The sequence below is a fragment of the Oncorhynchus clarkii genome, chromosome 11 (assembly GCF_045791955.1).
Source record: "Oncorhynchus clarkii lewisi isolate Uvic-CL-2024 chromosome 11, UVic_Ocla_1.0, whole genome shotgun sequence".
Taxonomy (NCBI): domain Eukaryota; kingdom Metazoa; phylum Chordata; class Actinopteri; order Salmoniformes; family Salmonidae; genus Oncorhynchus; species Oncorhynchus clarkii.
In genome coordinates, this window is record NC_092157.1 from 35875011 (window position 1) to 35899079 (window position 24069).

Below are 24069 nucleotides of genomic sequence, written 5' to 3' on the forward strand. Positions count from 1 at the left end.
GGAGCCAAATACAGGACCATTCTGGAAGAAAACCTGATGGAGTCTGCAAAAGACCTGAGACTGGGACGGAGATTTGTCTTCCAACAAGACAATGATCCAAAACATAAAGCAAAATCTACAATGGAATGGTTCAAAAATAAACATATCCAGGTGTTAGAATGGCCAAGTCAAAGTCCAGACCTGAATCCAATCGAGAATCTGTGGAAAGAACTGAAAACTGCTGTTCACAAATGCTCTCCATCCAACCGCACTGAGCTCGAGCTGTTTTGCAAAGAGGAATGGGGAAAAAATTCAGTCTCTCGATGTGCAAAACTGATAGAGACATACTCCAAGCGACTTACAGCTGTAATCGCAGCAAAAGGTGGCGCTACAAAGTATTAACTTAAGGGGGCTGAATAATTTTGCACGCCCAATTTTTCAGTTTTTGATTTGTTAAAAAAGTTTGAAATATCCAATAAATGTCGTTCCACTTCATGATTGTGTCCCACTTGTTGTTGATTCTTCACAAAAAAATACAGTTTTATATCTTTATGTTTGAAGCCTGAAATGTGTCAAAAAGTCGCAAAGTTCAAGGGGGCCGAATACTTTCGCAAGGCACTGTATGTAGATATTACATAAAAAATCTACCGTTTCCAGCTACAATAGACATTTACAACATTAACAATGTCTACGCTGTATTCTGATCAATTTTATGTTATGTTAATGGACAAAAAACTTGCTTTTCTTTCAAAAACAAGAACATTTCTAAGTGACCCCAAACTTTTGAACGGTAGTGTATATATTTAGGAACTAATGTTTACTGTTCATTTTTTATTTCACCTTTTGTTTATTGTCTATTTCACTTGCTTTGGCAACGTAAAAATGTTTCCCATGCAGAGAGAGAAAGAGGAAAAAGAGAGAGAGAGAGAGACTCTTTGATGCCAGTGTAGTAAAGGACAATGCTACTCAGACATGGTTGTGGGTGCTTCACTACAGCAGGCTCTGGATCTGCCTTAACTGTGGCAGAGAGAGCACTGCGGGAGACAGTCTGCTAACATCATGTCATAAATGTAGACTCAAGACATACACTTGAGGTGCTTGTACTGTGTAGGGCGTGATGTTTCTTTCTGCACATGCTTTGTACGATATAGTAACCGTGTTTGTCGCCCAGTAATTTGGGCTGACAATAAAGGCATGTGTGGGGAGAATACAGTGCTCTCTTCTGACAGAGAAGTGGTGCACGGAGGCCTGAAATGACTTGAGCTTTGCCAACCGGCATTAAAAATGAAATGACAAAGTTGGAACACATTCCCTTTACCCCAGCCAGCTGTCATTCGATCAACTACTGGACTATAACAATGCATTACATTATCAGCCTGACTCACTGTCGTCCCATGCTCAGTCAAATATGGAATGAAAAATGGGATGGTGTTAAAGGAAAGTTTTTTGTACTTGTTCGATACTGAATTTGTATTTTAAACCTTATTATTATTAATTATCATTATTATTATAGTCAAAATAATAGATACAAATTCAAACATTTGACATTTCCATACTTCCAATGTTTCCAGCAAATGACTTCAGTGCCTAGGCAGTCGAGAAGACGGTTGGAAGCATAATGCAGAATTAGCCCTTACTTATTTTACCTCCAGAAGTTTTCCAAAAGATTTGCTGCCCTCACTAATTAAAGGTCTGCCAGAGATTGCCAAGGCACGATTCCTAAGCTTTCAGGAACAATCTGTAGTCAAGCATTTTAAATGAAAATTGATTTGTGATTTAAATGGTCAGTGAGGGGAAAATGAACTTACGAAATGTTGAAAACAAAATATTAGGCAAGGTGCAGTGGGAGAGAGCAGACCGAGATGGTAATTTTGTGGAACTGGAAATCCCGCCTTGGCAGAATTGGGTGACATTTTACATTTATCTGTGTTCTGCATGGCTTGTAATGTTAATGGTAATTTTATGGGACTGAACTTGGAATGAAAATGGCGTTATCTCAGATTGCCTCCAATGTAGAAGTGTGTAAGGGAGCGCGGTTGTATCCTTTATTTCCCATTTTCCAGTAATGTGACTTATTGCATGATCTGTCCTCTGTTTTTGAATGTATGAATTCAGACCATTTTTTTTATCAGGCAGTTCTACTCAGAACACCAATTGCAAACACACACCTTTACTGAAGCAAAGGCTATACAGAGACACTGTAGTATTTTACCACTGGGTTGTTTGAACATTCATCTTCGTTGGTTAGAGATTTAGAAATGTGGAGTAAAAAGTACTTGCTGAATGGCTTCTGACACTTTTATTTCTACCAAGCTATTCAAACGGAATTTTCCTCAAGGGATACTTAAAAATCGAGTTACTGACGTTGTTAACATTCGGCTGAAGTATGTAGTCTTCAGAAACAGCGCTGAATACTTTCCAAAGGAATATATATTTATTTCATAATGGACGAGTAGCTATTATTGGAATATAATATTTGTTCAGTACAAAAACATCATTATCAATACACCTTTTCGGTAAAAATCTTCCCGGGACATTTGTGTACTTTTTAGCCAGTAGTTCTGAAAGTAGCGCTCAAGGGCCAAAACGGGTCCCCAAAAATTCCGTACTATGTCATTATGTGCAGATGAAGTATGCCATTGCTCACTCTCTCTCTCTCTCTCTCTCTCTCTCTCTCTCTCTCTCTCTCTCTCTCTGCTATGCCACTGAGCCATTGGGCCCGCCCGGCAACCTCATTGTAAAATACTGGGCAGGCCTGGGCCAGCCTTCTTCTTTCACTGTGAAACTTGTCAATGTGCATCTTGCTAGCTGTCACTGAAATGGCGGGGGGCTAAAACTCATTGTCTGGAGCTCTAATTCCTAGGGGGCTGGCCCACGTGGGCCAAGCTGGCAGTGCTCAAATTGGTGCTGTAGGAACAACACATCCAGCCCAAAAGAGGGAGGTTTAGAAAAGACATTACATAGTCGCCAAAGTTATGGAACGTCTCCTTAATAATAACACAAAATCAATAAAGACTTATCTCCTAATCAATAATGCTTACACTCAACCCACATGTACACCTTTTTATCAATAGTCTGTGCACTTAACATGTTCTTTCCCTACAAAGGTCAGACAGGCACACACTAAACACAGGCATTTCAAAAGTAACAGAAACATCTCAACAGAACAAAGTGCTACTCCAATAAGGGCTCAGGGGGTCACAACACCAGCGAGCCCAGCCATATCACACTAAGGTCACTATTAAACATGGCTCTCCAATTCCATGTCTGTGAAACCAGAGAGCTTGTGGTGATATTTGTCAGCATATGGTGTTGAAACAAACCCCACGGCCATTAGGAGAAGCCTGGACCACTAGGCTGCTAAAAGCTATCTGTGGTTACTAATTGCTGGCCGGGGCCTAATTGCCTTAATTAATAGCCTTGGTGTCTCAGGCCTGAGACAGGGACAGGGGGGCTTATATCAGTGTCAGATGATTTCTGGGGAGTGGTGTTGGGGTCCCTGGGGGGCCATCTTTGGGCTCACCGCAGACACATCACAGATGGAGATCCATTACTCACTGATAATAAGAGAGCATCACTAACTAGATCTGAGCGTAGAGAGAAAAGCAACGGTTTCTGACTTTGTTCAAACACATCGCCCACCCCTCTCCTCTTGTACTCTCCTCCTCTCCACCCTCTTTCTCTCTTCCTAGCCTTATGGTTCCTGAATTATATAACTGTAATTCACAGTGACAAAGTAGGCTAGCACCCTTTGCCCTGACCATGGAGTTTTGTTCAATGAGCTCTCACTGTGAAATTAGCCCTGGTACTCTCATTTTCCAGTTGCAGGGAAATGGTTAAAAGACACAGATCATATGAAATTAGAAATGATTCAACCAATCTGCTGCTTTCCCCTCTGCCTGCTCCTCCTCCCAACCCCCTCTTCACCCCTGCCTAATCCTCCTCCCAACCCCCTCTTCCCCTCTGCCTGCTCCTCCTCCCAACCCCATCTTCCCCTCTGCCTAATCCTCATCCCAACCCCCTCTTCCCCTCTGCCTAATCCTCCTCCCAACGCCCTCTTCCCCTCTGCCTGCTCCTCCTCCAAACCCCATCTTCCCCTCTGCCTGCTCCTCCTCCCAACCCCTCTTCCCCTCTGCCTAATCCTCCTCCAAACCCCATCTTCTCCTCTGCCTGCTCCTCCTCCCAACCCCATCTTCTCCTCTGCCTGCTCCTCCTCCAAACCCCCTCTTCCCCTCCTCCTCCCAACCCCCTCTTCTGCCCTCCTCCTCCCAACCCCCTCTTCCCCTCCTCCTCCCAACCCCCTCTTCCCCTCCTCATCCCAACCCCCTCTTCTCCTCTGCCCTCTCCACTACCCCTTTGCCCTCTCCACTACCCGTTCCTCTTCCCACCTTCAAGCACCATGTCCGCATTCAGGGAAGACTTCTACGTTTCAGGTGCATGCATACATTTCTTCTGATGATATATTGTCCCGGTAGGGAATTACACTTACTGCTGCTGCCTTTTGCTGAACCTGTTGCTAGTCAGTGAGCACGATAGGTGTATAAGTGGCGAGGGTCTTCATTCATCATACATCGTTCTTGGACCGCAAATATCTCATATGCGATTCAGGAGGAAACTACTAAAACGGCACAAAGAATCCCTGTAGGAAGCAGCTGAGGTTATATCAAATGCTGTGCAATAAATAATGTATGGATTGTTTGCATGTGTAATGGAATATACATTTTTGATGTTTGCATTTTGCCATCATTTCGGTTTATGTGGTATGAAACTCACAATTAGTGGTGCTCGTGACTGACATTATACATCTCTCGTACATTTCTGACACTATCTTTGCCTATGAGTTTTGAAATCAGTTTTTCCCCCCAATCATATTCGCTGTTGTGTTGTATTAAAGAGCATTACTAATCACAAGAGGCTCTGTGTCACTCAGAAGTCTCCACATCACTGGGGCTGACAATGTTGTGCTGGTGGGCATGTTGTGCTGTGCAAAAGTGCTTACGCGCTCCCACAGACAACCAAAGGGAATAATTAAAGGCGGAAGATGTCGGCAGAAGAATGGAGAGCAAATCCCATTGTTTGGGGTTATTTCATCCCGCCGAATTCTTTCTCTCCTTCTATTCTCGCATTTCTCTCTCCAAATTCACTATGGGTCTATGGCACACGTTCAAACACATATGTAAGCGAAGGCAGTGTACAACAAAGGGGGCTATGATGTCCTACTCATCCCTACATTGTCTTTTCATTCTCTCAGAATCATTTGATATCTGGGGGAGTGGGTGAGTGAAGTGGCGAGTGAGGCAACGCTTAATAACCCCATAATGTAGCTGCCTGGAAGCTGAGAATGAAATATGTTTTTTAAAGGACAAGCTGTGCGCTCTCATTTCTCCCTCCCTCCTCTTTTGTTTTCTAATGGCATCATTTTTTAACCCCCCCCCCCCCACAATCCAAACTGTTATCAAAATAATCCCCAATGAAATTCTAATTTAAGTTGAGCAGACTATTAGAGGAGCTCGACTACACTCCATTTTGGGAGCAGTAAATGTAGCCCCTCAATCTCTCCCAGCTTTTACTGTCAGTCAGGGAGCACTCAGTCATCTCTGTGCATCAGGTCCACAATATTGATATTACCACCCACCGAAACAGCCGCATGAACATACATTTTGCATGAGGCTTTTACGCGCGGCCTCCTCCTCGGTCTGACAACACGTGACGGGACCATGGACAGGCTGTGATAACCCTGGCCTGCCAAGGCTAACAGGCTTGACCTGGGCTCCAGACTCCACTGTAGTACATACCACTGAAGGACAAAAGGCAGAGCTAGAGGGCCAATCATGTCTGTTGTGTTCAGTGACACACATTCTGTATCACCTCCACATCTGTCTGAACCTCCCTTCTGGACGGACTTTGAAGAGCGAGAGAAGCCTGCTATGTTCATAGGGAGTTTTCCTACTTGAGTGGGCTAAGCAACCATGCCTGGCATTACATCTTTATTGACCATAGTACTGTAGTGATTGATGTATGATGTTGACATTTCACATGGACAGATACAGAGTTAAATAGAGTAGGGAAAAATGAGAAATAATGATGAAAATCAACTATAGCAATTAAATATCTACAGTGAGTCAAAACTAAAGTTGTCCCCTCTCCTAATATTACAGTCTCAACTTTTTGTATTCTAATATCTCCATGGAGAGGACTCAATACTTTAAAATCCTTCCCCTGGGGTGATAATTCCACCACACAGCTTGAGATTGCATTGCATCACAAAGAGATCTGTGGATCCCGACAAGCAGTGCGTTTTACTTTGTAAAACCCCATGGCCCACTCAACTCAGTCTCAACTGCTTCCATTTTTGTCTTGTCTAAACACCTCCAAAGCGGTATTGAAACACTGACTGCGGGTCATATTTTTACACAGTTGGATCTTTGATCCCGGTTTTATTTCCTTGTGATTATTACAACCGTGGCCAAGGAGCAGGAATCTATTTTGATGCTGAAATTTTAAACCCTTCTCTACACAAGACTGTGATGATGAAATATTTTCAATTTCAGTTCATCTATAAAAAAAAAGGTGAAGGGAAGTATATCATTGTGCTGAATTATTATGCTTGAGCCGCCATATTGCAAATACCAATAACATGAACTATTTCTTGGGAGACAGCAATCCTCCTAAAATGATTTACCACTGTGATAAAAGTGGCAACAAATGTTTTCATCCAGTTTATCAGTCCAAGTGAGTTTACTCTTAATCCTAGGGGTAAAAATGTCCTTCCTCCGTCATAATTACCAAGAGCCTCGCCGACCGGCCCATCTCTCTCCAGTGTAGTAATTACCTGTGTGGCTCATTGAGCAACCAATTGAGACGGTGCTTGATGTGCTCCCACTGAGAACAGTGAGGCAGAGAAATAATAGGGATGTTGTTCCTCTCCTCTCTCTTGACTTGTTCAAGAACCACAGCACAGTTTAGAAGACCCCTAAAATACAGGATGAGTCAGAAGAGAAATGTTCATTTACGTCATGAAGGCACCTCTTCAGACCCCTGACTAGGTGTTCAGGGTGTAGTGCGTACAGCCCAGTACATCCCTGGGGCCAAGTTTCCTGCCATCCAGGACCTCTATACCAGGCGGTGTCAGAGGAAGGCCCTAAAAATTGTCCGATTCCAGCCACCCTAGTTATAGACTGTTCTCTCTGCTACCGAACGGCAAGCTGTACCGGAGCACCAAGTCTAGGTCCAGGAGGCTTCTAAACAGCTTCTACCCCCAAGCCATGAGACTCCTGAACATCTAATGTACATATTACCTCAATTACCTCGACTAACCAGCACATTGACTCTGTGTACATTGACTCCAGTACCCCCTGTATGTAGCCTCGCTATTGTTATTTTACTACCGCTCTTTAATTATTTGTTACTTTTATTACTTATTTGATTTAATAATAAAAAAAATACAAAAAAGTATTTTTCTTAAAACTGCATTGTTGGTTAAGGGCTTGTAAGTAAGCATTTCACTGTTGTATTCGGCACATGTGACAAATACAATTTGATTTGATTTACTACAACATGCTAATGATGCTGGGCAGAGAGAGAGGCGAAGATAGATAGCGGTCAGAAAGAATTTTCTCATCTCACTGTGGATTAGAAGGTTTACAGGATAGATAGAGCATTGTTTGTTTTAGGTAGATTCGTTTTTTGACCTTTGGATGTTTCACGCCTCCGAACGTTTGAACACATATTGTACAGTCGTGGCCAAAAGTTTTGAGAATGACACAAATATTCATTTCCACAAAGTTTGCTGCTTCAGTGTCTTTAGATATTTTTGTCACATGTTACTATGGAATACTGAAGTATAATTACAAGCATTTCATCAGTGTCAAAGGCTTTTATTGACAATTACATGAAGTTGATGCAAAGAAGTCAATATTTGCAGTGTTGACCCTTCTTTTTCAAGACCTCTGCAATCCGCCCTTGCATGCTGTCAATGAACTTCTGGGCCACATGGCAGCCCATTCTTTCATAATCAATGCTTGGAGTTTGTCAGAATTTGTGGAGTTTTGTTTGTCCACCCGCCTCTTGAGGATTGACCACAAGTTCTCAATGGGATTAAGGTCTGGGGAGTTTCCTGGCCATGTTCCCCGAGCCACTTAGTTATCACTTTTGCCTTATGGCAAAGTGCTCCATCATGCTGGAAAAGGCATTGCTCATCGCCAAACTGTTCCTGGATGGTTGGGAAGTTGCTCTCTGAGGATGTGTTGGTACCATTCTTTATTCATGGCTGTGTTCTTAGGCAAAATTGTGAGTGAGCCCACTCCCTTGGCTGAGAAGCAACCCCACACATGAATAGTCTCAGGATGCTTTACTGTTGGCATGACACAGGACTGATGGTAGCGCTCACCTTGTCTTCTCCGGACAAGCTTTTTTCCGGATGCTCCTAACAATCAGAGAAAATGACTTTACCCCAGTCCTCAATAGTCCAATCCCTGTACCTTTTGCAGAATATCAGTCTGTCCCTGATGTTTTTCCTGGAGAGAAGTGGCTTCTTTGCTGCCCTGCCTGACACCAGACCATCCTCCAAAAGTCTTTGCCTCACTGTGCGTACAGATGCACTCACACCTGCCTGCTGCCATTCCTGAGCAAGCTCTGTACTGGTGGTGTCCCGATCCCGCAGCTGAATCAACTTTAGGAGATGGTCCTGGCGCTGGCTGGACATTCTTGGGCGCCCTGAAGCCTTCTTCACAACAATGATGCAGATTGCCATCATATAAACTGAGGCTGCAGACATTGTGAAAAATAATATTTGTGTCATTCTCAAAACTTTTGGCCACGACTGTACAGTTTGCACTGACTGTTGTGACCTAGACCATTTTTCGTACTTGAAGAACTCTTTACAGTTCATTGGATGGACTGGACTCCTCATCTTTATATTGTATTCAAACGGTTTGTGCGATATTCACTATACCACGAAAGAAAGAGGAGTCCAGTCCATTCAGTGAAGTGTAAAGAGCAAGTCTATCTATGGGGTAAACTTTGTGGGTTGAAGCCAGGCCAGTCAATGTTCCTTTATCTGGACATGATGGCTACTTCGTTACTACTTCGGCCTTTTCTGTGAACTGAGTGTGATGAGCATGGATGTAGACACAATCCCATTGAAGGCTTCTCCTTTCAATTATAACATCACCTTTTGCCATTGATGACCTTCTTTCAATACTGTATATAACTGGACAAATACTTGGCCTTCCTTTATGTTCCGCCTTTTTCATAGCACCTTGTGTGAATGTGTCCTAACTCTAAAGAAAAGAGTTACCACACATGCATTGTGCAGATATGACTAATGCTCATTGCGCGCGCACACACACACACAAACACAGGGCTGAGCTGTTGTTAACACAGAGGAGAAAACAACAGAGTCCAAATCAAGCCCAGAGAGAGAACTGCATTAACGGAGAGTTGGCAGGGACCAGAGAGGGGCCAGTGGTAATGAGAGAGGTGGCTGCTTCTCTCTCCTCCTCCCCTGAGCGACACAGGAAACAAAAATAGCATTGTGTCTGACGAACAAGCAGGTTTTGACCTAGCCTTTTCGACCTCTGACAATCAGCCTCGCTTCGTACTTCACAAAGAGTCAGGGCTGCGGCAGTCAAAGACGACAGTCAAATTTTTTTTTTTTTTACGGTGGCACCATCCCCGGTGAAACTAAGTAGACAAGAGCCTACAGTATCCTGGGTCCTAGAACCACGCAGATCACGTGACTCTTACCCCTCTGTGGTGCAGAGAATCGTTGTATGCTGTTTGAGGGATTTCATCTCCCACCTACTGGGACTTCTTATGGTCCAGAAGTGTTACTGAAATGCACATCTAATGTTTTTAGTTGATTCATGTCTTTTGAGTCCTTCTTCTGTGATGTGGCTTATTCCTTATTATGCTCATTAACAGAGGATTGCTGGTTCAACAGTCAGATTGGGAGCCTCGCTCTTTTACCACTAAGCATGGTGCCTATATAAGTGAGAGGACCACTTGAACATAGTACTAGGATTGGTGAGCACGCAGCCAGGGAAGTGTAGAGCATATAATGAGCTCCATAGGATCCCAGCAGCCTTTTGGCCTGTCTCCAACTTCACCGAGCCTCTCTTTCTCATCCTCCATCCATCCACTGTCTGCTTGAGGAGAGAGGGAGAGCACAAACAATTAGTGGAGACAGGGCTGCTGGATCATGTGCTCAGCCAAAGCCATCAGACAGCCGCGGTTAGAAGAATGCGCTTCCTAAAGCCGGGTGCCCAGTTACAAGGGGGAGAAGGGTCAGTGGGCTTGAAAGTCTTCACAAGATGACAGAATTTATAAACCACAGCTGTTAAAGAATATAGTTACCTGTGGTGCAGCCCTTATAATAAGGCCACATGGGGCTTCTTCCATATTCCCTCAGTATTTGTTTTCCTTCTTCTTCATATTCTTTTGTCGTGCCACTCGTTCCTCCTCTGCCTCAGGTCAGCGCTTGGAGGAAATTCTCCGAATTCTCTTTGATCGTCCCTAGGTTTCAATGTTTTTTTTTTTTTTTACAGACATTTTCTATTCCTCTCTCTCTCTCGCGCGCTCTCCTTTTCGTTTGTTCGTTCTGTCTTTCTTTCATTCGTCCCATTCTCCATCTTTTAACTGGCGCACTCCACATTTTCTTGTGGTTCACTTGTAAGGGAAGACAGAGAGAGGCGCCCGGTCCTGTCATACATTGCGAGACAACTTGCCCCAACATTTCAAGCGAGAATTGGACTCTTGGCTTTCGCGAGCCCAAGACGATATATAATTCATGGTGGGGTTTGGGAGAGGTGTCAATGTGTCAGGAGGTAGAAGAAATGTAAAAGTGTTGCTGCTGTTTACTGGCCCAGAGACACTGGCCACGTCCCAAATGGTAACCTATTCCTTTTAAAGTGCAACACTTTTGAGCAGGATAGGGCTCTGGTAAAAAAAAAAAAGTAGTGCATTATATAAGGAATAGGGTGCCATTTGAGACGTACTCACGAGCTTCCTTCGCTGGCATTCTTCTTCTGCTACTTAGAACTCAGGAAAATGGGGAGGTCTTGATCAAATGTTCGTATGCGCCTGTCCAGAACCAACAGCGACCAGACTAATCAAAGAAATGCCTGCCCTGATGTTTTATTTATTCATCTCACTATGAAACATAATTAGTGAAGTGCAATGATTCAGTACGTATACAAGTTTGCCTACCCCTCTATTCACGAATGCTCTGTTGCATTATCAATACGCCAATCAACACAATTTTTTTTGTGCCATTGATCTGTTGTTATTCTCTCAAATTTCTCGAGACCTCTCGTTGTTTTTCAAGGCTGAAAAACAACTATTGCGGTAACCTTGTCACTAAAGGTTATATTGATGTTATACGGCTTAAAATAGCATTCATAACGTATAGAAAGTAGAGAATAGTACTTTGGCGATATACTGCAGTACTCTCACACGTAGTCCCAGACCTGGCAAAAACAATGTCTTAGGCTGCAGATAGGCCTACAGTGAGTGGCAAGAGCCCTCTGAACATCAATCAGGATCTTTGTCTGGTGCCGGACGTGCACCACACCGCCAGTACCACTTCCCAAGGGACAAAGTCAAGTAGATTCACAGTCAAATGTTCTACCTCTCAGAGCGCAGTCTTCCCCTTCCTTTCACTGGAGAACGAGTGGGTCAGTTAGAAATGTGATGTATTGGTCAAATCAACTGGTATGCATGTCTTTATATTTGGTTTTGTTGTTAGAAATCGTCTGGTTTTTGCACTCTCTTCATTCTAATTACTGAGTGATAACGGATAAAATGCTGTATGCCTTATACAGTCACTTATAGAGTCACTTATATAGTCACTTATATAGTCACTTATACAGTCACTTATACAGTCACTTATATAGTAGCTTATATAGTCACTTATACAGTCACTTATACAGTCACTAATATAGTCACTTATATAGTCACTTATACAGTCACTTATACAGTCACGTAGGGCTTTGTTAAACAATAAGAACCAAGGAATTTCAGAGTCAATGGTTACAAATTTCTGCCATCACATACTGTACTATAGAAGGGCTGAATACGGAGCACTAGGAAAGTATTCAGACCCCTTGACTTTTTCCACATTTTGTTACATTAATTACAGCCTTATTCTTAAATTGCTTAAATAGTTTTCCCCCCCACTGATCTACACACAATACCCCATAATGACATGACAATACCCCATGGCGACATCACAATACCCCATAATGACATCACAATACCCCATGACGACATCACAATACCCCATAATGACAAAGCAAAAACAGGTTTTCAAAAAACTGAAATATCACATTGACATTATAATTCAAACCCTTTACTCAGTGCTTTGTTGAAGAACCTTTGGCAGCAATTACAGCCTTGACTCTTCTTGAGTGTGACGCTACAAGCTTGGCACACCTGTATTTGGGGAGATTCTCCCAGTCTTCTCTGCAGATCCTCTCAAGCTCTGTCAGGTTGGATGGGTAGCATCGTTGCACAGCTATTTTCAGGTCTCTCCAGAGATGTTAGATCAAATTCAAGTCTGAGCTCTGGCTGGGCCACTCAAGGACATTCAGAGACTTGTCCCAAAGCCACTCCTGTGTTGTCTGGGCTGTGTGCTTAGGGTCGTTGTCCTGTTGGAAGGTGAACCTTTGCCCCAGTCTGAGGTCCTGAGCACTCTGGAGCATGTTTTCATCAAGGATCTCTCTGTACTTTGCTCCATTCATTGTTCCTTAGTCTCCCAGTCCCTGCCACTGAAAAACATTCACACAGCATGATGCTGCCACCACCATGCTTCACCGAAGGGATGGTATTGGCCAGGTATTGCCTGGTTTCCTCCGGACGTGACGCTTGGCATTCAGGCCAAAGAATTCAATCTTGGTTTCATCAGACCAGAGAATCTTGTTTCTCATGGTCTGAGAGTCCTTCAGGTGCTCTCAGACCATGAAGCAAACACCTTCAAGCAAATACCTTTTACTGAGGAGTGGCTTCCATCTGGCCACTCTAACATACTGTAAAGGCCTGATTGGTGGAGTGCTGCAGAGATGGTTGTCCTTCTGGAAGGTTCTCCCATCTCCACAGAGGAACTCACTATCAGAGTGACCATCTGGTTCTTGGTCACCTCCCTCCCTTCTCCCCAATTGCTCAGTTTGGCCGGGCAGCCAGCTCTAGGAAGAGTCTTGGTGGTTCCTAACTTCTTCCATTTAAGAATGATGGAGGCCACTGTGTTCTTGCGGACCTTCAATGCTGCAGAGTTTTTTTTTGTACCCTTCCTCAGATCTGTACATCAACAAAATCCTCTCTCGTAGCTCTATGGACAATTCATTCGACCTCATGGCTTAGTTTTTGCTCTGACATGCACTGTCAACTGTGGGACCTTCTATAGACAGGTGTGTGCCTTTCCAAATCATGTCCAATCAATTGAATTTATTGTAGAAACAGCTCAAAGATGATCAATGGAAACAGGATGCACTTGAGCTCAATTTCATAGCAAAGGATCTGAATACTTATGTAAATAAGGTATTTCTGTTTTTTATTTTTTTATACATTTGCAAAAAAATCTAAAAACCTGTTTTCGCTTTGTCATTACGGGGTATTTTGTAGATTGATGAGGATTCTTTTTTATTTAATACATTTTAGAATAAGGCTGTAACGCAACAGAATGTGGAATAAGTGAAGGGGTCTGAATACTTTCTGAATGCACTACATGTACAGTAAGTATAGCATATTATAGGAGTGAAAATGTATTCCTTTTCCAGTCTTGTCCTGTCAATTTTTTTCCTGTACTGTCCTGATTCCGCAACACTTCTACAATCCCGGAACTTTTCTGTCCCTTCCCGATAAAAATCACTCCTGTCCCGTCCCATGCGAGTTCTTGCACTCAGAAATATGTTGGCTATTGTGCTTGTTTAGGAAGTATTGAAAATAATTTCAGTAATGTAATATGCGACTGTGATATGTGGTTGTCTTTACTATTTTAGTTAAATGCAATGACTGTAGGCCTAAATCGCTCTGGATAAGAGCATATTCTAAATTACCTAAATGTAGATCGATTAAGGCTGGAGGATGAGGACAGAGACAGCCGACACCAGCCAAACCCAGATGACGCTGGGCCAATTACGCGCTGCTGTCACAGACTTCAAAATGAGCGGACCAAGGCGCAGCGTGCATTGAGTTCCACATTCTTTTAATACAAAGTGAAACTAGAACCAAAACTTACAAAGACCATGAAGACGTAGTGCCCCAAAACACTAACACAAACAATATCCCACAAAGCAGGTGGGAGATAGGGCTTCCTAAATATGATCCCCAATTAGAGGCAACGATTACCAGCTGCCTCTAATTGGGAACCATACAAAACACCAACATAGAAATACACATTCTAGAACACCACCCTAGTCACACCCTGACCTAAACCACTATAGAGAATCCAAGGGCTCTCTATGGTCAGGGTGTGACAGCTGCCCTATGGGACTCCCAATCACAGCTGGTTGTGATACAGCCTGGATTCAAACCAGGTTGTCTGTAGTGACACCTCTAGCACTGAGATGCAGTGCCTTAGACCACTGCGCCACCTGGGAGTCCCATATGAACATTTACAACATGAACATACAAAATAAAAACCGAGTGGCAGTACTGCATAAGTCAATCTATTTCTATTTTGCTCTTCACCTCAGATGATACGGGTTTAGTTAAATACATAAACAATTGGGCTTGACAGTAAAGTTGTTAGGAGTACAGCTCCCGCTCTCCGGTTGGTAGCCTATTTGATTAAACCACAGCATTTTTTTACAAGCCTTCCTTGTCAACGGACAACTCCATAAAATGTTGCTAAAACATCGCTCTTTCCTTGACTCTAATGTTAATGTTAGTGATGGGTCCTTGGCTGCAACAAGACATTGCAATTCCTTGAACGCCTCATCATTTAGCCTACTGATGTCGGTTGGCATCTGAAACCTAGTGACTGGCAACAACTGGAGTGAGCCGACAGAAGGGGAAATGACCTTTAAAACAAATGTTTATTAAGTAAACAGTATAAAGCCAAGCCTACAGACTTGCTCCACACATGACATATTTACGCAGAACTATTCCTGTACTACCCGTCCCTGTAGACTGTTGATCCCGTCCCATCCTGTCTCGAACTTGGACTCTAGAACTTTACTCCCATTCCTGCCAGAATCCCGCGAGACCCGCGAGATTCGGGAGTCCTGTTCCCCTGTCAAACTCGAGTATGCGTGTCTGTCTCTCTGAAACATCTCTGCCTCGGTGTTTCACTGAAACTGTGCATGAAATGTATGAACATTTAAATCTAGAAATGAGGATAATGGCATGCCATTATTGAATCCAATTAGTTAATGGATTGATTTCTTAAGATGTCCAGTCAAGATGAATGGCTCTTCATAGGAGATTTTCCGCAATTAAACCAAAGATCGTGGCATCCATTGCGTGAAATTGAACAGATTCTCTCTAGAGAGAGCAATTATGTCAATCAATGTATATAGCTTTGTCCTCTAACTTGAAGTTAAGTGGTTCTGTAAGTCCGCTGTAGAAGTTAAAAAACTACAGGACCTTGTTGTGGCTCTGCCCAATTTACATCATCGTTCCACACCTCCACCTATTATGTATCGTCGTGTGTCTGAGGCATGAGCATTCTTTTTCAGTATGATAACCTGACGGCTGGTTTTCATGATTGCACATGAATGTCTTACAATAGCTTTTGAATGTCTCTGACTAGTTTTAGACGGTGATGATGATAACAATGGAGATGATATCAGGAGGTTGACACTCTGCTTCTGTTTCTCTTCCTTCTTCAGCTACCTCATCCCTGAACTCCCAGCTTCAGCACCTACAGCAGCTCCAACAGATACAACAGCACCACCATCAGCAACAACAGCACCACCATCAGCAACAACAACACCACCATCAGCAGCATCAACACTCCCACAGCCACGCCCACAACCAGCTGTCATCGCGGGGTCGCATGACCCCGCCCGGCCTTCAGCAGTCCTCTGTCTCGGTCCCCTCCCCTGGCTCCGCCTCCTCCTCCACCACCTCCATGACTGGCTCTGGCCAACCGCCACAGTCTTCGCCCCTCCGGCAAAACCTATCGCCGGCCCGCAGCCTACCCTCGCCCGTCACCCCGCCCATGCCACTGCAGGTGAGCTCACTCTTACCCCCTCCTGTTAGCGTATGCCAATGGTTTAGTCACAAAATGATCTATAACTTTGTTATCCAAGTTGGAAGAATAGTCGTTTACTTAGACCTTACTGCTTTTTGCTGCTGTACCTTTGACACCCTCATACAAAACTTCAGCAAATGGGTGTGTTTTTCAATTGTCTTACTAGTGGTGATATGCTATTGTTGGGTGCGTTGTATAGAGACGGAGGCCAACCTCAAGATAACACCATGCTGATGCCTACTTTATAGACCTGGTTTGTCCAGGTACTCTATTCTCTACTTGATATGAAACAAAACCCAGTGTTTGACTCCTGGCAGGCAGCTCTGCTGTCAGTGTGGGAACATCAAATGTGCATCTCATCGACAAGGTCATCCTACAGTGAGAGGTTTCTTCAAAGCACACTAAACCCGAGTCTCGAGCCATCATGCATAACTTTTTCAACTGATCCATCTCGGATAGATCATGTTATCCATCCCAGCTCTCATCAACATTTATCAGTCCTTTTTAGCTTAGCTGCCCTTCCCTTCCCTCATCCGACCTACTTTTCAGTCAGTTTGTCTGTCCATCAATCTCGGCCCCCTTCTGTCCATCTGACGATAATAACCTATTTTATATCCCTGTGGTTTCATTTCTGGTGGAGCCTGGCCAGAGTCGCCTCCCTCTCCTCAGCCACATTCATCAGCGTCAGGCCCTTATTGTGTTGTGGCGCTGCACCCTTCTTTAAAGCCGGGATGAGTACAGCCATTTGTTTCCCCCCTTGCACCCCTCTCCGGCCCTGTCATGGCCTAGTGAGACTCAGCAGGAAAAACAGACGCCCGCATTTAATGACCTCCAAAGGCTTGCTAGCTGCTGCCTGCCTCCCAGACCTAGATGCCAACCATATACTGTAGCCACAGTCCAGCCATGGCAATGAACCCTGAGCGCTGACGGTAGATTGGGCTAGTGAAAGGCTGTGTATCCCAAATGGCACCCTATTCCCTTCATAGTGCACTACTTCTGACCAGGGCCCATAGGGCTCTTCACGTGTTTGTTTGTAAATATACAGTATATTGAAACTCAAGTGTGTTTTGTTGCTTCAATAGAGAGAACAGGGACATGCAACTATAGTTTTCCTTCACAGAAAAGACATTAGTGCAACACCTTCGGCAGAAAATAGCTTCATTTTCATCAGATGACAACAGAAGTGCAACGCTATTTGGCGTAGCAGCCACACTTGTAGGCTAAATTACCTTACAATAAAAAAGCACAGTATTTTTTGAAAAAACACTGCATAGCCATCATATTTCTGTTTATCATAGAAAGAATGTAGCCAGCTACATTTCCTCATGTTTTTCATAAAGTTAATCTATCATTTTACTTGAGAACAGTAGGCTGGCTACACCTAGAAAAGTACCGGAGAATAGTAGCTCCACATCAGTCAGAGAGCTGCCTGATGATAGAATGCCCATTAGTGAAGTGGAGAAATACAACTGAAGCACAAAATGAGTCTGAAGCCGAGCAGAAATGAAAATAAGAAGCATTTTAGATCTGCATTTACAAAACGCAGCAAGGTATTTCTTATGCGTTTTAGAATTCTGTGTTAACGCGACCCCCCGTGTTTGAGAAGTCAAAGCCCTTTGGATGAGTTATCTGTACAGCTGCCACCGCTATCTTTTGATTTCCTTACGTTTTCTTCTCTTCTTCTTTCTCGGCCCATCTGCTCCTCAGAGCAGGCAGGCCCGTTGCCCTAGAGTGGGGACACATGCTGCTCTAAAGCCAGTACTGTTCATTTGGACAATATCTCTCGTTCACATTCGTTTGTAAATGTCAAAACTTAACAAAAATGACATATGTAGCTACCTACAGTATATGTGTATAACTTTGAGCTGGACTGCGTGTTTTTGTAATTATTGATTCTTTATTTTGCGCTCGTTAGCATATTTAGTTAGCAGCCTTCATGGAAATTACACATTTCTTAGTAATTCTGGTAATAGACGCTCAGTTGGCTTTTTTATTTATTTTATTAAATGTTGCCGCCCCCTTGTGTAATAAGCCGGTAATACCGTAAATCCCGGGATGAGAGAAGGACGGTATGACGATATGAAAATCTGTATACCGCCCAACCCTACTATATAGGGAATAAGGTGCTATTTGGGATGAACACACAGTACTGGTCCAATCAGACACGCCCAGCATAAGGGCCAAAGCCTAACAGTAATGTTATTTTCTGGAATAAATAAGTGTTCTAATGTTAGTACATTACAGTTAAGCAAAGCCCCCCATTTTCTTCTCTGAATATTTTAGTGTGTTTGAGGAATGTCTTAGAAAGCATGGCTTTTATAGAACTTCTTTGGAAGCATAGCTACAGAGAGCAATCGCTGCCTGTGCCTGGCATAGTCACAATGCATTCTAATGCTTTATTAAAATGAGAAATCATAATTTATTAGTGCTGTTATGACATCTTTCACCAGTTTCCCCACAATCACACCCTGTTCTTAGCATGGATTGTATTAGATAAAGAAGCTGAGATCCTGATTATAATGACTGGGGATAGACAGATATATAGATAAATTGACCACCCTGGAGGGGAGCCGAAGAGGCCATCATTAAGATATTGCCTCGTCCAATGGTATTAAGGCTGATGTGAGAGGGAGGTAGGCAGGCTGGGTGTGAAATGTTTCATCGCTCTGGCTCAGTGTTGGGGTTGTCACTGGGGGCGTTGCTATGTCACCCGGTGAGGGTCCCTCCATGGACAGTTCTTGCGTGCATCCCAAATGGCACCCTATTCCCTGCGTAGTGCACTACTTTTGACCGGGGTGCACTACGTAGTGCACTACGCAGGGAATAGGGTGCCAATTGGGAGACAACCCTTCTCTGCTGACAGCAGTCCTGCCCAGGTCTCGACACACTCAAGTCTGCAATATGATTTGGGCCCCTCCATCCATCTGCACCCTCCACCCTCAACACCCAGGTCAATGATTACATTTTCAGTTAAGAGTCACTGAGCATCAATTTGGTTAATCCATAGAGGCCTCCATCCGGGGAGAGTCCCCATCTGTAACCCCCTGAGTGTGTGTGGGTGTGTGTGGTGGTGCGTGTGTGGGTGGGTGTGTCTGTGTGTGTGTGTGCATGCATGCTACATTAAACATTTCCTCTGAGAATTCTAAACCATAATTGGCCTTAGAGTACATTTTCATTACGTGTTTTGCATTATTGCTTTGGCCATGTGGGACTAAAATACAAAAGTGTTGTATTGGGAATCAATACAGCCAAGGCATGCCATAATTAGTCCTCACATTAGGTTATAGGGCTCTTGTCGAAAGGAGTGCACTAAATAGGGAATAGGGTGCCATTTGGGATACAGAGGGAGTACAGATCACAGCCCTTTTATTGTTCCCCTATTATTCACACACACAAGACCACTCAGCCATTCAACCCTTTGTTTTAAGAACCAGAGGGAGTGTCAGACAGACAAACAGTCATTAGGATGCTATTACACTCCTAATTGTCCCCCACTGGGAGATGATGCTCACAATGAACCTTTTAGAATAGAATCAGCGGTCCGAGCTCGTCTTTGCATCTCGAGAAACTAACATCCACTGGCTTCTAATATCAACATCGGAGTGGATGAAGAGAGACGATGCTGCTGTTTCACTGCTGCTCCCTCCATGTTTCAGAAGAGTAGCCGAACAGCCTAGGTTTACTGGCGGACTCTCCACAGTTGAACTTTGAGCACAACGAGAGGTTCACTCTCCCGTTCCTCGGTGCGTCTCCACTACACTACGACCTCCTGTCTCACACCCCACTCCAACATGCTGAGTTCCAGGCGCTCGCAGAGGGGGCCTCCCTCCACAGTGATGGCAAATAGACGGGGAGGGAGATTATGAAATTTGCTTAAGTGTGTTAATGGCCTGATTGCTGGATCCGGGCTGGATTTGCTGGAAGTTGATTGAATAGAGGTGCAGGTTTTCTCCACGCCCAGCAGAGCTCAGGGATTTGACGGCGCTCGCCAAGTCTGTTACACCAGAATTGATCTTAATTAGATCTGAAAGACCTGCCACAGCAGAATGGTCGCGGCGATTAAAATGAAAAACAGGAGAAATTACTGATCAAATTAATCATAATGTCGGGCTACAGCTGTAGGTCTGGTGTAATTTGCCAGTCCACTGAGTTACATCGGCCCCCGGCAGGGAGAGGCAGAGGAGGGAGAGAGAGGCTGCTACATACTGATCCGTGGCAGTGGGAGGCTTAGGCCAGCCCATCAACTCTCTCTAATTCCATTCGCTGAGCCCGGGCCCTCGTGACCCCTGTGCTCCATTCAGTGGAGCTAACACACTCACAGGCACACACACACAGACACAGGTTTGCACGCACACACACGCACACACACACGCACGCACGCACGCACGCACGCACGCACACACACACACACACACACACACACACACACACACACACACACACACACACACACACACACACACACACACACACACACACACACACACACACACACACACACACACACATTCTACCATATGTTATCACTCTCTTCCACTCTTTCTTTTCACATTCTATTCCTTTAATTTCTGTTTGATTTGTTTCTTTTTCTGAGTTCTCACATGTCCTTTCTCCACTTTCCTGTTCTTCTATAGAAAGAAGAATGTAGAATGTCTCTTAAAGCAAACTGTCTGGTTGGTTAGATGTAATACTCAGTCTGCCTGAACCTTATCTGCTGTTTCTTGTGCGAGCGAAATCTTCCAGAGGCTCATGAACAGTATCATTCGCCAGCCCTACAGTACCTCTTGTATTTGTCTGGGCTGTCCTGTCACATGCTGTGTGTGTGTGTGCGCGTGTGTGTGTGTGTGTGTGTGTGTGTGTGTGTGTGTATGTGCTTACTTATAGCCCTTAACCTTGGCACAATGTCTAGCGGTGTCTAGTTCTGTGGTTTCAGGGCTTACAGTATGTCCTGTCTCCATCCCTCTGTCAGCTTCCTGCCGTCTGCCTGGCCTCCCCCCTGCAGTCCTCAGCTTTCCTCTTTTCCGTCCCTGTCAGAGCTCCACACTGGGCCTGTCCACTCTATTCCATCCCTCCATCCCACAGACTCGCTAGGGTAATTACTGCCCAGAGCCCTGCTCTCTCTCTCTATCTCCCTCCCCTCCCTCCTGTTCCAGCGCTCCACAATTTACCACCAAAGCGTCTGCGGACATCTCTTCCTCTCCCTCTCTTTCCTTCCTTCTCTTCCCCAGTGCACCCCGACATCACAGGACCGCGGGGCATCAGACCCACAAGTGCTGCAATTACCTGGGCCCTTTCTCTCTCCCCTATCCTTTTCTCGCTCTTTCTTCTTCCTCCTCTCTTCTCTCCCCTCCTCGCCCGACTCCCCTTCGGCTCCCTCAGTAGTCCCTGACAATCAAGCTTCATTAAGAGCCCTCTCGTGAAAACCCATCGTCACCAAGGTCAGGCCCTGCCCACCACAACAGGCTTTCAGGGGCCTGGGCTGTCTGCACTCTCTCCATCTCTTGCACTCCCTCCCTCCTTCCCCTCGGTCGGTCTCCAGCCCATCTCAACTGCTTTTGTCTCCAGCTGACGCCCCTTCAAAACACCCGTGTCACTGTCTTCCGCTGCAGCGCACTTTTGCCTATTTCAAACCACTGTTAGAATCAGCACCCTTCAATTTGTTTCATTCCTCTTTTTGTGTGTTTTAAATGGCTCTTGCATATCGATTTAATTGATTTTCCAGATCAGGTACCCCGCCTGCTTAATTTACTCATGCAGCCCCGGATAATTCCACAGTGTATTAAATGTAAATTAAGATGACATGCCCCTAGCATGCTAAATGTACAACATGATTTCCATGCCCAATAGTTCTTAGTGTGATAGTATCATATCTAACAGGACTCATGTAAGTCTATGAAATTGTCCTTTACCACTCAGAATTTTTTTTTTTTTTTTAAATACAGTGTTAGAGGTGAATTAAAAGACGTCATAGGTCTAATACAAACAGCACAGATATATGGTCATATCGTAGTAATTACTACTGAATTAAAATGCAGCATATTTTTCCATAAAGCACTGGATTCAACTCATTTGTTACTAGCGTGTTCTTTAAATAAAAAAAAAGTGTGTAAATGAGCAGCTGGGGATAGATGTCTTAAGTGTTGTGCCGTCACTGTTGTCTAGTGCTAGCAGCAGGGCCTTGTCGGTAGTCAGGCTCCTCAGCAGCTCAAGTTGGGAGGAGGTGGAGGGAGGGAGTCTCATTAATGCACAGGAGAGCTGGCTCTTAAGAAGGCAGAAAATGGCCTTACATAGCGACCTCAGCGCCACCACCACCATTTAGAAATACAAATGGGCACTGTGGACTGAAGCAGAAAATAAGACTGTTGTCCATCAATAGACAGCGGCACATTTCTCATATGAATATTTATACAGCAGCATAGGTGGAGGGAGATGAGGGAAACAGCATGACAGCCTTAGTGCTTTTATTTACTTCAAATTAGAGGGATTAGGCCCGAAGGAAATCTTTAGACTCAGGGCCAAATACATTTGAAGAAGTCAAAAAAAAGAAAAAAAAAGTCATATTTACTATATTTTCTGAAAGAATAATACGTTTTTCACTCCAGCCCATGGACAATTCCTGCACATTTTTTTTTATTAGGGATGTAACAAGCAGGTATCCTTTATCAACTGCACTCTGTTGCTGTGTGGCTCTGCAGAGGCATACTCCCCTATTCGCTACTTCCCGTCTGTGTTTGGCGCTTCTTCCTCTTCCCCAGCCTTTCTCTCCCACTGGGCAGGCAGAGAGCTGGGGAGAAGAGAGGAGGTAACCAACTCAGCCTAGTAGTGAGACTTGGTTCCCCGATCCACCTGCACTCACACTGGGGGCGACACGCATTAGATGCCCACAGGGGAGCCTTGGGGTTGGGAAGCCAAGCCAAGGCTCACTTAACAGTGGATACGGAATAGGGTTTCTTAAATTATGAGGCTAGGCCGTGACATTGAGTTCCCCCCTCCTCTTCCTCCTCCTCCTCCTCCAGTGGGCTCCCAGACACAAGCTGCTGTCTAAGTGCTCCACTCCACCGAGGAGGCCAGTCCCCCTGCGGGGCACGATTCTCCTGCCTGTAATTTCTGATGCCCATTAGTGACCACAAGGCAAACAGCCATTCTGCACAGCAGCACTGACCTGCACCGCAAAAAGCATCCTCTTTTAATGCAATGTTATTGCATTACTCTTATAGGCCAAGTCAAAAGTCCCCATTTCTGGTCAATGCAAAATATGACCAGAAAGTGTGTTATTTGCATGTTATGTTAGGGTCACTCGATAGCTGCACTCTAAATGCTGATACACCATTGGAATTAAGGAAATGGAAGTATAGGCTCCATCTTATATTCATCCATGTGGGGGGTTATCTTTGGCCTCATTTGATTAGCGGAGTGAAACTGATGTTGATGCTTCTGCGAATGGACCACAATACAAAACCAATAGATTTAGTTCACTTTGGCAGCTTCTCAAAAAGCACGGCCTCGGGACTTAAACAAGCAGATTATCAATACACAAAGTCTGTAAATGTCATCAATTCATCTCACCACTTAATGCTGATATAGCGTTGTGTGTGCGTGCGTGTGTGTGTGCATGTGTGTGTGTTTGCTTGCACATGTGTGTGTTGTGTGAGCGGTGGGGTTTATCGATCATGGGTGACTACGTCTCGGCCACAGTGCCCCTCTCTTGTGATTAATCTCTGGAGTCAATGACACATGACAGGCCTCCCCCTCGACCTCCCTCGTTTCTCTTCATTATAAGCCGTATTTTGGGACACCACAGTAAAGAGTAATCATTTACCTTTATTGTGTTTATAAGGCCGGAGCACGGATGACCCTTTCTATATTGAATTGAGGACATGGAAAGATTGATTAGGAGG

General features: G+C 44.4%; 1 protein-coding gene across 1 annotated transcript in view; it reads left to right on the forward strand.

Annotated features, from left to right (window-relative positions):
* The window catches only part of LOC139420729 (POU domain, class 6, transcription factor 2-like), a 115169-nt gene that overhangs the window by 40312 nt on the left and 50788 nt on the right, over nucleotides 1-24069 (forward strand). Inside the window, exon 4 of the mRNA XM_071170959.1 lies at nucleotides 15807-16150. Within this exon, the coding sequence (XP_071027060.1) occupies nucleotides 15807-16150 (344 nt within the window). The remainder of the gene's footprint in view (nucleotides 1-15806; nucleotides 16151-24069) is intronic.